The 18,235-nt window shown below is 34.9% G+C and overlaps 1 protein-coding gene across 1 annotated transcript; it reads right to left on the bottom strand.

The window, feature by feature from the left end:
- Nucleotides 1–443: 443 nt before the first annotated feature.
- LOC140050978 (E3 ubiquitin-protein ligase TRIM71-like) lies at nucleotides 444–6,249 on the bottom strand. Its single transcript, XM_072096021.1, has 2 exons — nucleotides 5,997–6,249; nucleotides 444–2,505 (listed from the first exon to the last, which is right to left on the bottom strand). The coding sequence occupies exon 2, from the start codon at nucleotides 2,446–2,448 to the stop codon at nucleotides 451–453; it is 1,998 nt and encodes a 665-aa protein (XP_071952122.1). The 5' UTR covers nucleotides 2,449–2,505; nucleotides 5,997–6,249; the 3' UTR covers nucleotides 444–450.
- Nucleotides 6,250–18,235: the final 11,986 nt, after the last annotated feature.

The raw sequence follows: 18,235 nt of genomic DNA on the forward strand, positions 1-18,235 counted from the left end.
TTTTCCCACCTAGCAAAACTCCAGAGTTTAAAACAACATACAAAACGCTGATCTTGAGGCAACGGTGAATGTGTTAACTCTAGAGTTTTGCTGCGATTCAAAGCGGTAAAGGCGTAAGACTTTCTCTAGGCCTACACGATAACGATATTTTTGTATAGAATGTCCGGTTGATATACAGTATACGCTATTACAGAAAGCACGGAAACATAAACAATAACTTATAATAAATAATAACACTTCAAAATATGAAAGACTAACTCAACAAGAGTAGGCCTATAGTTATACAAAATATGCAGCACACGAAAATATATCGAAGACATTTTGATAGTGGCATTGAATTCAAATGAAATGTGTGTAGTTTGATTAATACTGCAAGTTTTAGTTCTACATAATACAAAGTTAATACAGTTAATAAACACATTTACAATAGCAATCATTGATGGAATTTACTCATTGTTCAAATGTATCTTTGAATATTTTGATATTTGCCGTTTTTGACCCAAGGCCTCTCCAATTTGCAACTGCTATTCTGCCTTTAGTGATTGTTATCCCATACGGAAACATGATGTCATCATTTCGGTGGTCAAGTTGCGTCACAAATTGACCTGTCTCGTGGTCAAACAACTGTAATCTGTCACTGCTTCCAACAATAACGCGACCCTTGCCATCTAGTGCTACAGCTCTAGGGAACTCCAGTTTACCATTTCCATGTCCACGGCCTTTTCCAATGGTTCTAATGTATTTACCACCGAATGTAAAAACCTGCAGACGATGATTGAGACTGTCGGACACAATCAGTTGATCGTTTTTATCTATCACCGCAATAGAATGGGGAGTGTTCAGCTGACCATTGCTATTCCCGTAACCACCGATCTTTGTCAATAGACGTCCCTCATTACTGAAGCGGAATACACAGTGTGCATGGCAATCCACAACAAAAACTTCACTTCTTCTGACTGAAACGGCAATGCCCTTTGGATTCTGCAGCAATCCTTTTCCGAACTGTCGAACAATAGCACCATCTTGCTTGCAGATCAGTACTTCACTTCCTGTTTTTTCAGTCACTGCCATCAAGTCAAAATCAATACAATAAATACCCTGGATTTCTTTCTTATCTTCTAAGAAAACAGTGTTCAAGTAATTTCCTTGTAAATCAAATCGTAAAATTTGGTTTGTCGAACTGCAAGCGAGAAGAACATCATCTGTGGTGAAGCAGACGTCGTCGATGTTGCTTTTCTTTTTCGTCCAGAAATGTCCCGTATCGATGGTCTTGAGAAGCAACTGATGTCGAAGGCCAACCGCTTTAAACGGAGAACCACAAATTGGCTTCCCGAACACTTCTACATGAAGCTTGTATTCCGTTTCCCATTTACACAAACAGGTTATTTGAAATACACCTTTGGAAACCTTGGCTACTTCGCCAATCACCTGGCCACCATATTCGTTTTGGAGCACTGCAGAAATGGACTCTTCTATTACGTGTTTTTTCCTTCCATTGGAATCATTGGTCGTCAGTTTAAACTGGATAGTTTCGCCGACAGTTTTTTCAATCTTCCCTGTGATGTCAGTGCTACATTTAGATTGGTCCAATAATCCACCTTCGTAGACGGTACCTAACTTAAACCCTTCAATACATTCACGATCTGGGTCAAACTCCAGATTTCCAACGTTAATAGGGTGCACTTTTGGGATGTTTTCAAGAGCACTTTGAAGTTGTAGAAGTCCATCATTAATCATACAAAGAGCACCATTTGGGTTCAATGTTCCCATAATACCTTGATTCCGCAATCGCGCATTCCTCACGGTACCGTCAATCGATTTCAATTTTTGAATTTCATCGTCAAGTTGCTTCTCTTTTCTTGTACTTATTTCATTCATGCCCTCTAAGAGTTGATCTCTCGCATTTTCTAGTTGTTGCTGCAACCGATCGACATACGCTATGATATCTTGCTCACATTTTATTGTCGACGTCACCCATTTTCTGTTTGTTGCTTCTAATGTTGCAAGTTTCTCCTTTGCCGACTCTTCCTCCTTTAATGCACAGTTCACTAGCGTCTCAGCTGCGTTTTTATACTGTTGAAACGCGTCATCAACAGTTATAATATGATGACCATCGTGCGTTCGTGCGCAGTCAGCACATATAGGCGTCTCGCACGGTGATTTGCAATATGACGAAATCGGCGTATATCGGTGTTCAGTACACCAAGTGTCTTTAGAGTTGCGATGTTCCCAATTAAGAGTGTTCTTTTGTGAAATGGTACAAAATCGATGGGGATCGCTGGCTGGACGTTTCTCGTGGGTTAGCTTGCAACCGTTGCATAGTAGGTTGTTACACTGAAAGCAATGAAAATTTGCTGGATGTCCACAAACTTCGCATTTTCCGGTTTCGACCTTTTCTTGTAGACCACGATAGTCAAACATATAATTCATGAAACAGTTACCCGCCATGTTTTATCGTCTTCAACTCGTTTCGAATGTGTACCGTACAGCGTAGTTATGGGTTATCTGCGAATAAAGAAAATATTTATATCAGAATGGTAGGAATTTATAAGTATTAGGAAACGCAACCATATACATCGATCAAGATCAAGACTATAAAGTTCAGTAATTATAACGTTGCTCGTCCTCGTGATTGTGTGGGCCTATACGTATATGCCTATTATTTAAAATATTAATACAGTAATATAAATAATAGGAACCGATTTGACTCGACCTTTACCCAAACAGTGTCAAAGTCAATGAAATCAGGCCAAACACGTTAATACCTTGTCATTGTTTATGTTTTTAAAACTGAACAATAGGATCACGTTTAGAATTTATAGAATTGTTCTCGTCAACCTATTTTGGTCATTTTGTATATCAGTAGCACAGTGTTGTTTGTAATTGCCCAATGCACTGTACCATGAACTGGGGAAACCCTATTAACTCAGTGAGTCACATAACATATAATGAATATAGAGTTTTTATCATGTAAATTGGTTTAATTAATTTTGTATGAGAGTAAATTTATATAATTAATTAATTACGTAATTATATTACAGTAATTAGATCAACATTTGTCACAATTAACGTGCCGTATGTAGTACGTGTTGTGTTTGAAAACATCCTATTCTACTAAAATGTTCTTTTTGTTACGGAAGGTCAGTTTTGGTCGGTTTTAAAAATAGTATATTAGCAATCATCTAATCTTACGTCACATTACATACCCACATCATCGCAAACTAACTCACGTCGTATAGTCGCAATTTGGACATCACAAGGCAGGCCTACATAATAGCCGAGCCCGTAACACGATTTCAAATTATCACCACTCATATATCGCATTATACATATCACTTTACCCTATCATATCATCATCATCTTCGTCGCCGTCGTTTTATAACCATTAACTGATTCATCATCATCAGCATATCATCATTATCATCATCATCGTAATCACCAACTGATCCATCATCATCATATCATCATTATCACCATCATTTATCATCGTCATCACCAACTGAGCCATCATTATCATTTTCATCATCATCATCATCGTCATCACCAAACTGATCTATCATCATCATCATTATCATCACCAACTGACCCATCAGCATCACAATTAACATCACCATCATCGTCATCACCAACTGATCCATCATCATATCATTATCATCATAATATCATCATCACCAACTGATCAATCATCATCATTATCATCATATCGTCATCGTCATATCATCGTATAATGTCCTATAACACACTGCATATATACCTTAGCCTTACCTTCCCATCAATCTCAAAATACACTTAATATTAGAGGAGCTTTAAGTGTTATAAAGGTATACATTGTATCGACTACTATGGCAATCAAATACTATTATACACGTCGACTATTTTTCTCAATATGAAGGTCATATACGTGTCCCAGGTACGGAGTTAATCTTTGTAAGAGGCATGTCGAGGCCTGCATACATGATCATAAAAAACTCGAGCGTACAGTATTTATATTCTATCAAAAATATAACACTAAACAAAGAGAATTCCGGAACAAAGAAATCATGAATTGGAAACGTTATAAGCAAACAGTTTATTATAATCGTTCCTTGTTGTAAAGTTATTTGTTTATCCGCATAAATGAGTTGATGGATAAAACATATGCCAGCAAAATATTAAACTGGTAGGAAATGTTCAAATGTTAAAATAAATTATTAACCACAGCCTCATTTATGATGCGTCATTTTCCAATCAGCACGAACCAATAAAAATTAAATAATACCAAATTGTATACATTTTAACAGGGTTGTTTAAATAGTAGGATTAATTAGTGTCCTCTAATGTATTAAGCATCGTTCGGGCAGTATTTTTAATCCGGATCACAGAAATACCAGGGAGTTCCTTAATAAAAAAAGACGATGTACAGCTGGTATCTTATTCGATTTAGCCAATCAGTCACGTCACGGCAACTACGGCAACCCTTTTTACGCCCTAATTAATGGATTTTTCCGTGAACAAACGATCAGGGGAATATATTATATGATGTCTTATATTAAGGGGGATAAAAGTATACGGTAGGCCTATGTCGTAGTCTATGCAGGCAGGTATCTATCTATATATTGCCTTAATTAGGCCTATATTTGTACTAATTGTAGTATTATTGGAAAACATTCGGCTCAAGTGTGCTGGAGGAGATAGTGAAATGTCCTTCAGTAAATAATACAAATAACCATGAGAACAGATACACATTGTGTCAACATACACCTGTAGCATTGTGCAATAGTTTTAAAAGAAATACCACAAAACAAGGCCTATAACCAATATGATCAATCATTGCAATCATGATTTTGCCAACTTCATCGAGTCTAAATCAAAATCATCATCATCATCATCATCACCACCAGGACACGTCTGCTAATTCCTTTTAATTTACATTAAGTATGATATCGATCATGGTTTTAGGTGGTCATAGAGTTTTTTTTTTATAACTCTATGAGCAGGTCTAGGTAGGGAAGAAATAGACAAGTCTGGTGGAAAATATTAATGCCCTTGAAGAGCTACAGCACATCCTAGCCCAGTTCATGACCAGTTCAAGAACAAAATAATCTCTAACACGAAAAAGTGTTAATACAACGGTTTGAGAACAAGGTGAATACAACAATTGCAATATGGCATAACCTGATACAAAATAATTCAAGCGATGCCTCAATAAGGGAGATATTTTCATATAAGAATAACAATATTTCAATATGTATTGTTAATATTACCAGGTATAATAAATATAAAAAAACAGGTCAAGAAAGAAAATGTCACACTTATTTTTAGACAATACATATACGGTACGTCTGTGCCGTACCCACAATCTTCATTCATTTCATTTCATGATTTATTTCAATATAAAAAAAAAAACGTGGACAAAGAACAGAAAAAACATCACATAATACCAAGCAGAGACAGGGTTTCTGAAAAAGCGAACTTAATCACTATCTAGTAGAGGTCTTCTATTGCACTGATTGGATAACAACATTTAGAATATTTTCATAAAGCTTATCGTTAATACATACATACATACATACCAATCAGCACTGTTACTTTGTGAATGTACACAATTCTTATGATTCATATCATCAATCAATAATAACGGAAGTACTAGCAATGAGATGACCATTAATATTAATAGTGAGTTAATGTTAATGCTGGTTTTCATATGCAACGATTATACAGATCACTGGAGATACATAGGATATCGTAGGCCTAGCGAGAATGATTATTCAATATGATTGTAACAATAAAAACATAATGAAATTTAACCCACACGATGATGATTAACAAGGTACTCGACGACGAATCGAATATTTTAAGTTTCGTCAACGTTGGTAACAATGAAGACAGTGAGTGCTCACATTTTAATTCCCCACTAAAACTATAAACGTACCCCAATAGTAATACCCTAGTAACACCCTATATTATACAAATCGTCGAAATATATTAAAGATTTTAAATACATTATGTATACGTACCACACAGCTGACTGGAGGATGACAGAACACAAACGACTGAGAAGTATATACTGATGAATCGAGCCCAATACAAAATACGTCAATGCTCCATTTACTGTTAACAAAAAATTAAATTCAAAACCGCTTAGCAATTTGTGCATGGGTTGATAAATACACAAATATTATATATATAGTATGTAACACGGAGTAGACCAATACAAAAATACCAGATGCACATTACCCGAGTGTGTTTTCCGAAATTGCGTTTTAACAATGAGAGAATCGTGTATACATGCAAATAACAAACACATGAACTTTGACATATCAATATTCCGTACTGACCAATCAGATCACGCAATATGTGTTGCTACGACGAATGGTTAATAAGATCAAAAGAAAATTAATTAGGTGATAGTTCCCAGGGCAGTAAAATTAAGGATATTTCGTAACGTTACATGATTATTCCTAATGATGTGTTATTACCGGTTTTGTAAAATGAGACAAAGACAAAAAATTGTGGTTTTGAGGAATATTCTTGTATCCCTACCATCACAAAACAAAAGGTGTACGAAACAATGAAGTACAATAATACCGGTTTATTTAACAAACGGCTCAGCTGTTCGTCGTGCGAACCATAACACGTTTTTCACCTTGGATGCACTCGGTTGATTAGTAGGCCTAATCGTCATTAATACACTTAATAGCTTCAATATTTTTATATTTATCACTGGTATCTGATCTGTTTAAAATCATCATTTAAAAAATCATGTCCGCTTTGTTTGATCAATGCAGAAATAACCCGATCTAAAGTGGTAAACTGTATTTACTATATATAATGAGTATCGCTTCTGCCTTCTGCCCTTTGTCTTTACGTAGAGGTAGACATCATAGTCCAGTCAATCTAGTGATATTTAGAGGTAAACCCACCACAAATTGCAATAGTAACGAAACATTGATTTTTTCATTCCAACTGTAGTTTAGAATGACATATTAAAAGTCACCGAAAATTGAAGCATTGGAACACACTATTTTTTACGTAATCTCAACAACTATATAGGGATTTTATTCCGTAAATATTTTTGGGGTAGGGGGTAACATTTATGCCCGTAACTTGTGGTTTTATAATCCAATCTCAATAATCTTGATATCAGTGTGTAGAATATATATTTCTTTCTAATATGCAATTTAAAAAAACAAAATACAACACTTATTTATATAACTAGAGGTTAAAAGGTTATTGACCTTTTACAAAAACTCATTTTTTTCCTTTAAAAAATGATTAACTGTTATATCGTATGCCATAATTGTGGATGCATTTAATCAAAATTGTGTTTTTTCTGTACTTATCGATATATAAAATAGGAAACATGATGTTAACTAGAAGAATTTTAAAAGTAATGATGTACTATTCTTATTGAAATTGATTCTTGATCAAATGTAATGTAAACAATTTTTGGGTAGGGGTAGCGTTTATGCCTATAATCCATTGTTTTATAATCATATCTAAATAGCTTTAGTACCAATGTGTAGAGTATATATATCCTACTAATATACATTAAAAAAACAATTAATACAACAGTTATACTTAACTAGAGGTCAAAAGGTCATTGACCTTTTACAAAAACTCAAATTTTTCCTAACAAAATGTCTTATTCCGTAATTGCCGTTGCATTTGATGAAACTTGTGTTTTTTCTGTACCTATCGTCATATGAAATAGGAAAAATGATGTTAAGTATTTTGAATTAATTATGTACTCAAATAAAAATAATAATCCTATAATAATGATAAATTGTTATCAACAACAGGTAGTGTAGTAGTAGGTAACATTTATGCCTGCCAATAACATCTAAATAACTACAAATGTGTATAATATGTATTTCTTACTCTAAAAACTAATTGATACAACAGTTGTTCTGTAACTATAGAGGTCAGTGACCTTTTACGAAAACTCAAATTTTCTTTAAATAGCGTAAAACTAAATTATGTTTATGTATATTTTGCAAGTATTTGGTGCAAATAATGTTTTTCCTGTACCTATTGTATCGTTATGAAATAAGAAAAATGATGCTAGCTAGAAGAACATTGAAATTCATTAGCGGTATGTACTATTGTTGATTAATTAATGAGTCTTGATAATTTGGAATCAACTCATGATTTAACTATAGATAGATTTTTGATGATTTTAGTATCAATGAATGTACGTAATGACAAGTATTGGATCGCCCCAGGGTTGCGTCCTCTCTCATCTCCTGTATATTATATACACGGATGACTGTCGCAGCAAACAGGACAATAGTCATCTTGTCAAATTTGCTGACGACACTGTCTTGCTGTCTCTCCTTAAAAATTCACAGGACGGTCATGGTCCCGCATTAGATGGTTTTATCTAATTTTATGGAAACTCCTACTTGGAACTCAATGTGACCAAAACCAAGGAGATGATTGTAGATTTTAGGAAGGAGAAATGACGCAGCCCTCTGGTATCCCTCATAAATGACGAACCAGTGATATTGTCCATTCCTAAATACCTAGGTACTATATTTTGAGGACAATCTCAGCTGGGAATTAAATACAGAGGCAATAGTAAAGAAAGGACACCATAGACTTTATCTGTTAAGGAAGCTGAACCATTTTAATGTCGATAAAGTAATTCTCAGGTTTTTTTATAATTCCTTTATTGAGAACGTTTTAACTGTTTTCCTTTATATGCTGGTTTTTTAGTCTTAATAGGGTCAAAGAGAGAAACTCACTACAAAGAATTGTTAATTTAAGTTCTAAATTAATAGGTTGTCAACTTCGTAGCTTGTCTTCCTTCTGTGACATGCAAACTCTAGAAAAAAATAGAGCTATTCTAAAAAATGTTAACCATGCCTTGTTCAGTGATTTCGAGCTCATGCCTCATGGGCGTCGCTTTCGATGCCCGGCATGTAGAACAAACCGGAAAAGAAATTCTTTTTTGCCAGTTGCCATCCGACTCTTAATTTCTTGAACTTTGACTCTTGTTATATTGTACTGTGTATTGTGATATTTTTGTATATTTTGTAAGATCATTTTAATCCAGAACTTTTTATTTGAATTGCCCCGTGTGGGATGATATTCTTTAATCCTTCAAATAGAAATGGACTCACAACTATGTCATCAGTATCACTTTCTTGTTCGGGTATTAGTACAGTGCAATGCCATTGCATTCATCACATGTAGTTCTAGTTACCCCTGAATGCTTCAAGGAGATACTCAGGTGCTGGCTTTAAGTCTGTGTGTAGAGAAACCATGTTTCCATCATCTGATCTTCCATCCCCAGTCCTCGGTACACATATCAACCCCACTCCATTGCTAAAAGATAACTTGAACTTGAACATGATGTTAAGTACCTTGGTTGTGGTACGACTATGAAGTTGGCGATATGCGAGGTTGTACTTGTAGATGGGATGGAGTCAAAGGCATTCCACGCTGTCCAGGTCGTCCATTGTACAGACACACTAAATCATTTTCTCTAGCAACCACAATGTCATCCTTTGTATCTTGTTTGCATCTGAAGACTACAGCATAATGTCAGAAATAAGTGCAATGACAAGCTTTTTTTAGAGCCACTTGTTTTCCAATTCCGAAAACTCTGGATGTTGTGTCACCAGTATCGCATGAGCAAACAGAAGGTTATCACAGATGTCTCTAAAAAGTCATCGGATACAGATGTTTTCCTGTTTGCTGATTCAATGGTTTTTTTGTACTATCCGAAATAACATCTGCATCAGCAGCTGCATTCACTCATTGCCATGTTGTTCAATTACTAGTTACGAAGATTTATAAATTGTTGTTTGTTACAGAAAGTGATCCTATTTTGTGGAACATGTCACTGGTAAAATGTACAGGGACACTACCACATGACCCGCCTTACCATGTGCGCCGTCTTTGGCGCTTTCATAATCATCAAAGACTATGATGGCAGAGCAATATTTTTTACAGATCGCATCATAAGTCTCTACACTATTCCATGGAATGCTGTGAAGTAGAGTACTACCATCTAAAATGTAGGCTTACTGGACAGCATTCTGTGAGTTGGATGTGTTAGACTATTCATAAGAAGTTGTTTCCACATGGCATCATGTTGGTTTATTAGCTGAAAGTATTGTAAGTTGGTAGTTTCAAAAAGTGCTGGTGGATAACAAAGTTCATGTTCAAAAACTTCCTTGTTGTCACCTCGAGTCTCCTCTGGAACTGTAGGATCTATGCACACATATTTGCCTGTATGTACTTTATTGCCAGGATCTTGAATACATTGCAAGACTTTCTGGCCTAACATCCTTCCAAAATATTCAATGCTTAATACCGCATTGCCAATATTCCGAGTCACCTGCAGTAACTCCCATGTCAATGGTATGAAGTCTCTGAGTCGTAACCAAATGGATTTTTCAATTGCCATTGTGTTCCTGACGTGTGGCCACAAGGTCTTATGTTGGCCGCTGTTGGAGTAACGCCCTGATACTATTGCAAAGGCATTACATACAGCGCAGATTTGGTCTGAATGTACTCATTCCTAAATCTCTTGTCAAACCTGGTTTTCTTTGAGGCTTCTCATAGAAACCTTTTCAATCACCAGGTCTGTTGACAATCCAGCCCAGATGGTTCCGAATGTCATACAACATGGAGGTCATTGTCAAACTGCTGTTGAACATCTTTGTATTTCTACTGGTTAAAAAATCGTTAAAATACTTATACGTCCCAATATAAATAGTGTAACCATGGCAACACAAATGCCATCTGGAAAAAATGGAATGTAGATCATCGAGAAGTAACAGGAACGGAGATGTCACTCATCTGCATCTTGAGCTGGTCATGTGTATCGCTTTGGACTGAAATGTTCACCCCATGGGTATCCCTGTGTATATACCATTGTTGTTTACAGCGAAAACAACATTTTTAGCCAAAATTGAAACATTTTGTTGTGTTTTTCCGCAAAAATGACATGCTAAATAAAATGTTATGACTATAAGTTTGATATCACTGAATAGGAAATTTAATAAGCTTTCGGATGATATAAATCACACTTGTATATAATGTATTTCAAATGGTTAAATATATGTAATTAATGGGGCATATTAATTTTGACTTAAAATGACCTTTATTGACCTCTGACCCCTTGACCCAATGCTTGGATTTTCGGTGACTTTTAGTATGTCGTTCTACACTTTATATGGAATTCAAAAATACTTGCTTTGTTACTATTGCAATTTGTGGTGGGTATATCATTAGATTGACTGGACTATCACGTATGTATGGCCTACCTAATTAATACATTGAGTACATACACAACTACTCGTCGATTTGGAATTATTTCTTTAAAAATACAATCTTTATTGAAATCAACAATACGCTGAGAACAGACTTAAAATTGTGATTGATTTGTGTCAGGGTAGCAAAGTACTGCACGTGCGCACCTCAATTATGTTGCGCGTGCGTTGTGTGTCTATAAAAACTGATCAGGGAGGTATATAAATATAGACTGATAGACCTAGAGTGTTTCATTTAATAATAATTATAAGTTCAAACGACGGGCTTACGATTGACAGGAAGGCAGATTTCCTACTGGCCGTCATGCCCTGCCACTTAAACCTGTAGAAGAAATTATGCATCGGAAAATATCCCACACATGAGCCTAAAAAATGTAAAGACATATGTTATGTTTAGCAGAAAATACTTACAATACGTTATGGTATTGCACAACTGGTCATCAAAGATGTACACAATATGTGCGTTTAATCTGCCCAATGACAAATCGAGGTCGTAGAGAGTTAATAAAAGCTATTATATAGTTTTAAACTTGTTTACGTTTTACAAAACACACTGGTAATGAATAAATTGCATGCAGACTTAACGTGGACATTGTCCGAGTATCAATTGGTCAGTATGAATGACCAATCATTTTAGTGAAATCGTTGTTCCTAGGGAAAACTTTAGTGAAACAAACGTTTAAAATAAATGTAAATAAAGATCTTCAGTGGGCCTGTCGAAGGTAACATTGGTAAATGTAGAGTGTTTACTTTGTGTTTCTATCAATTTATACACATGTATTATTAGAGCCCCTATCAACTTTTTGTTTGATTGATTTTCCTTTCTTTGTTCATTTATTGTGAGTGGAGTGGTACAGTATGTGACGTGTCTAAAATAAGTCGGCTTAATGGCTTTGAAGAAAAAGCGCACCTGTAATACTTAAGCGTGGTTCCCACTAGAAACGCAACGCAACGTAACGCAACGACGTATTGACGCAAAGTGCTGTATTGCGTAATCACAAGTGGGAACCGACGATGCAACATTGCTGCAAACGTCGCAGGTTTGATTTCACGCAGGCGGGGGCAAACACAATTATTGGAAGGGAATTTTCTTACGTTGCGTAGATTGCGTTACGTTGCGTCGCTAGTGGGAACCAAGCTTTAGTAATTCCACATTTAATGACATTAGATGGACCACACAATGGATTCTATTCATATATAATCCATGACCACATTAAGAAACGCATATTTGTGTAAAACCTAGAGATCGCTATAGGTAAAACCAGAATGGTCAAAGTGTCAGAAACCTCAATGGTCAAAGTGTCAAAGACTGTCAATCTGTTATCTATTACGGTGAAAGGACCGGAAGAGTTACGTAACCTTCTTCTACATCTTGATGTTTCGTCCGGAAACTCGGTGTGGTTACTGCGCAGACGCAGTAGTTATGGGGAACCTAGATTTTATGAATTTTAATCACTTTTTTGATGTGGTTGATTTTCCTTTTGTTTTTGTATGACTTTTTCGTGTTTGATTGTTTTTTGCATAAATTTGTATTACTATAACGTATTGATATTTTTCTATGTTAATGTTTTGATGTTTTTGTGTACTTTTTATACTGATTTTATGTAAATGCAATACTTCTTCTGCTGCTTTTTGTATATATGTTTTTTTATACCGAAATAAATAAATAAATAAATAAATAAATAGATGTACTTACTGTAATCAATTTTAACGTATATAGCCATCGTTGCAATTAATATAGCTTGTTTCTCTTTAAATTATTTATTGTTTTTAATAACCACTCATTAGAGATTGCAAATTGAAAGTGCTGTGACTTAGTTATGGGAGTGAAATGAAAATAAAGATTTCTTTTAAATACGATGTATATTGTAGTTTCGATTGTACAGTAGAGTCGAACAAAGTAATATTATAAAAAAAAGATGGTACCGGATAATGAATTTGAGAACATACATTTTCAATAAAACTTTAATACAAAAACAGAAAATATTTAATTATTATCTTAATTTATTTTGGGGGCCGGATCGAACATTTCTATAGACTTAAGATTTATTCTTCTATTTTATTAGTTGTATTTTATCATGAAGATTATATTAAACATTCCAAAGTTTTCTAAATATATGATTATAAAAACAACGTACGTAAAAGCAATAATAGATTAGAAACCGGAGAAACAATCCATATACATGGATGATGCAGTCGCGTGCTCAAGTTAGTGCTTACCGACCAACCGACCAACCAACCGACCGACATAGTGAGCTGTAGAGTCGCGTGCAAACTGTATTCCGGTAGTATAACGTAGGCCTACAGAGTGCCTAATTGACTGTGTCTGTAATTAAGAAATACAGTGCTGCGGTATCTCATCAAATATAGTTGTGCAATAATCTTGAGTCATATCTATATTCTGAAATGAGAATATAATAACATTACGACTTTCGTTGCTTGTTTCGATTTCATCAGGTGTGTTTAATACAAAGCTAAAAACAGCAGTGAAAGCATTAAACACATAATTATTTGAAAGCAAGAGTATGGATAATTGGTTATGTTCATATTATCTGTAAATCAGAGAAAACAATATTATTTAGAAGAGTTGTTTGTTTGTTTGCAGGCCTGTATTTAGAAAAAAAATTTTATTGACATAGTACAATTAATGAGAAAAACATCAATATATCTTTCAATCCCTTTTAATTAATTCTGGGGACTTTGTTTGCCCGTTTGCCAAATCACTGAGTAGTATAGGCCTACAAACAATGGTTTAATTATATTCACAATAAAAGAGGCCACCTTGTAAGCCTATTAAAATAGTAGGGACTTGCCATGGAGTTACCGAAACTGATACAATTATAGATAAGATCTTAGCTGTTTAATTTCTAAGTACTTATAATGAAGAAATGCGGTAATTACCATTATGAAACGTTTTGTTTTTATTGTCAACCTGTCGGTTTGTCTGTTTGACGTCACAGCTTTCTTCTAGCTTTCAGTCAGAAATGATTAACTAACAAAGATCAGTCAAAACGTAAATGATTAAAACTCTTTTTTTGGGAGGTTTCAACATTAATCTGTAGCCTATTTGAAATGTCTGAGTTCTAAATTAATACCCGTCAACCTAAATATTTAAGTCCATATATTCTCCAGAAGACGTTTGTAGCAACCATTTGAAACACCGCAAACCTATTAATACTAGATTAGGCCTATTTTAGCCTAGAAATAATATTCAAGTAACATTCAAGTAAACACATGTACACCATCTCAGTCATATGACTTTATAAAATCACTAATTGATTCCGATAAGAAATTTTAAATGTCAAAACTCATAAGCTCGCTCATTTATCATAGTTGTTTCCTCATGTCGAATTCCCAATTATGTTTTTTTGACGTTATGTAAAATTGTGTTAAACTAAATACTTAAAGCTCAGGTACAGGCATGACTTTTAAACATAATATCTGGTTAATTGTACATAAATCAAATATTTGTAATAGAAATATAGAAGAAAAAACATTAATTTCCCTTAAAATGGTCAAATACAAAATTTGGTAAAATTCTGCTATAGAGGCCCTAAAACCAGGAAGACTTTTTAGTGATTTTGCTGTGTAATTTTATCTATCCCCCCCCCCCCCCCCACTGATATAAGAAAGTGCTTATTTGCAACAGGCTCGTGTAACACAAATACAATCCTAAAAATTATGAAACATAGTGGAAACTATATATCGATAATTATTGGAATGTATGATCAATAGAAATGTTTTGCCCGCACCTGGCCTTTAACACAAACACCCTTCCGTGATACTCGTAATCAGAAGCTGGCGCTTTCCATGATATGAAAGAGAGGCATGTTTTAACACTATAAACACCTATTATAGGGGACACTTTTCAACATACCATATTAAGGGGATTTGTTGGCCTAGAAAGACTTTTCACCTCGATAGGTTTTTTTACTGTAATTCCTGTGTTGTATGTAATACCATGTCCCGTCAACCATGTACTCTTTTTTGCTTGCATGAGCCCTAGCATTACTATGGAGTAATCACATCCTAATATTGTTATATGAATATGATACTGCACCACTCAAACATACTTAAGTAGGTCTACAGTCAATTAATGTTACACTAGAGTCTGTTGTGACCAACATTACGACTTCAATTTCCTAGTTTTCCTTCCTTCCTTATTTCCCAGTCACATTGAGGACCTGTATCTGATAATTACTTAACCACCCGATTCTCGTATAGGCCTACAGGCATTATCTGTCATATGCAAATTCTTAGTGTAATGCAATGTCACATATGTATCACATGGCGCCTGTATTATGTTAATTAATATAATTAATATGCATACTTATAGCCTATGATACAGGCATTGCGATAACAAATATCTACATAATTTACCTATGATAGAAACTGTGCCAATTTTATATACAGTACCAACAACCGGCTAGTCTCATACTTAAGCTTGGTTCCCACTAGGACGCAAGGACGTGAGTGATTTGACCAATCTCAAGCAATGGATTATTCGAAAAATCGCGTGTGATTGGTCAACTCGCTTGCGTTGCGTCTACGTCCCTGCGTTACGTCCTAGTGAGAACCAGGCTTTAATATAGTTAATTGTTGTTATACTTATTGGCATAATTGTGATCAACATTATTGTTTCAATTTGTTTTAATTACACATTAACAATATCAGTGTTGTTTATCACCGTTTACTATTGTACAATAGACCAGAGGATATGATTTCCTTGTATCTGAACGTATGGGATTGTTCAATATTGACTCAACATCTTTACTGCTCATTATCTGTCGGGTTTCTTACGTATGTCTAATACCAACTTAGTATTTCGAGACAGGTCACTTGGTTTCATAATGTTGAGCGAGACGTGAGACATTCTAAAATAATGGAACATTCGGACATATAGATGAACATTCGAACTCACTCCGCACTATTCATGGATGATATTGAACTACTCAATGGTGGCGCTGTGCAGTAAAAACGTATCCTCAATCAGTGGTACTTTCCTAGTGACAACAATATAGGTCCATGGCCATATAACAAAGTTCGTTTGTTGAAAGAATCAACCAAGAACCAAGGATGGCCATTGTATCTACACTTAAAAGTATTTTCTGTCAGTCCAACATATGTTTCAACTTTGTTAGTGTCATTTCTTGTGACAGTGGCCTGGTATACTACACCACTTGTTTAGCATTTCCCATCTAAAAGGCAAATCAAATACAAATATATAAACTGAAAGATACACAAATTATGATAAATAAGTTAACAAACGTTTCATAACTAAATAACTTTTTTATTAAACATGCAATATATTTTGGAGGGGGCGCTGCTCCATGCTGTGAAATGGCGTCGCCCAGTTTGACCTTTTAACCCTGTACTTCCGATACTGTTTTGAATGCAAATTGAAGAACAGGAGATTCTTGTGTTATAAGTTCTTTGGTATCAATGCAATAGAATCAGATTTGAGAATGGGTCTCCAAATATTGTCGATAATCGAATTAATGGTCTTGTTGGGCCTATCCCCAATTTTATTTTAATACGAATTAATTCTCACAATTAAAATCGAATTACCATAACATTTTCAAATCTATTGGCATACAATATTTATTCATTGGTCAAAAATAAATAAAATTATTAGATTAACTTTCTCAGGGACAGATTTACAAGGAGCGCTAATATAGTTTAAGAAGGCGGTCGTTATAGTTCACTCTTTCTGTTGCATTGTTTTGATTCTCTCAATCTCTTATGCTTGATTCCCACTAGAGAAGCAACGTTTGTGATTGGTCAACACACTTGTGTTGCGTTTACGTCCTTGCGTTGCGTCCTAACGGGAACCAAGCTTTACCAGTAGGCCTACGTATCCACATAATGATTTAAATACAAAGTTATATAATTAGAATATTGGATATTCATTAATTTATTGTAGCTATAAGTGTAGTGGGTACATCTACCCCATGAATCCGCCCCTCTCTGTATTAACAACTTGTATAATCTACGTACCGAGTTTTGAACTGTGAAACCTACACCAATTAGTTGGTTAATTGATCATTTTATTTTAGAATAACAAAATTCCATATCAAAAAAAAAAAAAGAAAAAAGGAAGATCACACTAAAATAGTATTTTCTCCCATTTAGTGAATAGATAAGAGCTTGGTTTACATTAGCATGACTCAACGTAAGCTGCGAAGTATGCGAATTGACCAGTCAAAAGCGATGGATTATTCTTCGCTTACGACTGGTCAATTCGCTTGCGTTGCGGCTTCGTCCTTATAATTATTTGCGTCCTATAATGACTGCCTGTAGTAAAAATGGATATGTTAAAACCAATTAATTTTATCACTGAATAATTTCCAATAAAATAATTCGAGTGTAACTCCAAATAAAAGAGACAGAACACATTTTTATCCCATTGTTTTGATTTGTCGACTTGAAATTGACTAATACCGTATAGCTTAAGACTTTCAATGAACTGACCGACCAATCAATGGTTTTTTAAGTTAAACTTATAAACCTCGATTTAGTAGATCATTTTAAACTTCAGTATGTTATAAGTGGATACGTCTTAATATCATTTCAAATGTAAACCGCATTACTAAACCGGTTTCTTCAAATGCATTATCAATATTGTTATATCAAAGTAATTTTGCCTCGTATTAATACGTGTGACGAGGAATCTAATTGTGTTTCAGTTCCGATTTACGACTTATTGCTATTATATGAGAAACCGCCAAGTAGAATTAAGCCTTTGATAGATAGATAACCCGGTGTTTTCGGAACAAGTCACCGACAAAAGTTGGCCGGATTGTGATTTTCACATCAAGCCAGTAATTACGGTTTGTCTGAGAATGTGCCAAACATGAATAGCTTGTTGATGAAATTGTACGTATTTTATCAATGCTGTATGAGCATCGTAATATCTAGGGTAACATTCAGCATACAACCCGTTGACACAACCGTAGATGTTGGCCAAGCCA

Source organism: Antedon mediterranea, chromosome 6, assembly GCF_964355755.1.
Source record: "Antedon mediterranea chromosome 6, ecAntMedi1.1, whole genome shotgun sequence".
NCBI classification, from domain to species: Eukaryota; Metazoa; Echinodermata; class Crinoidea; order Comatulida; family Antedonidae; genus Antedon; species Antedon mediterranea.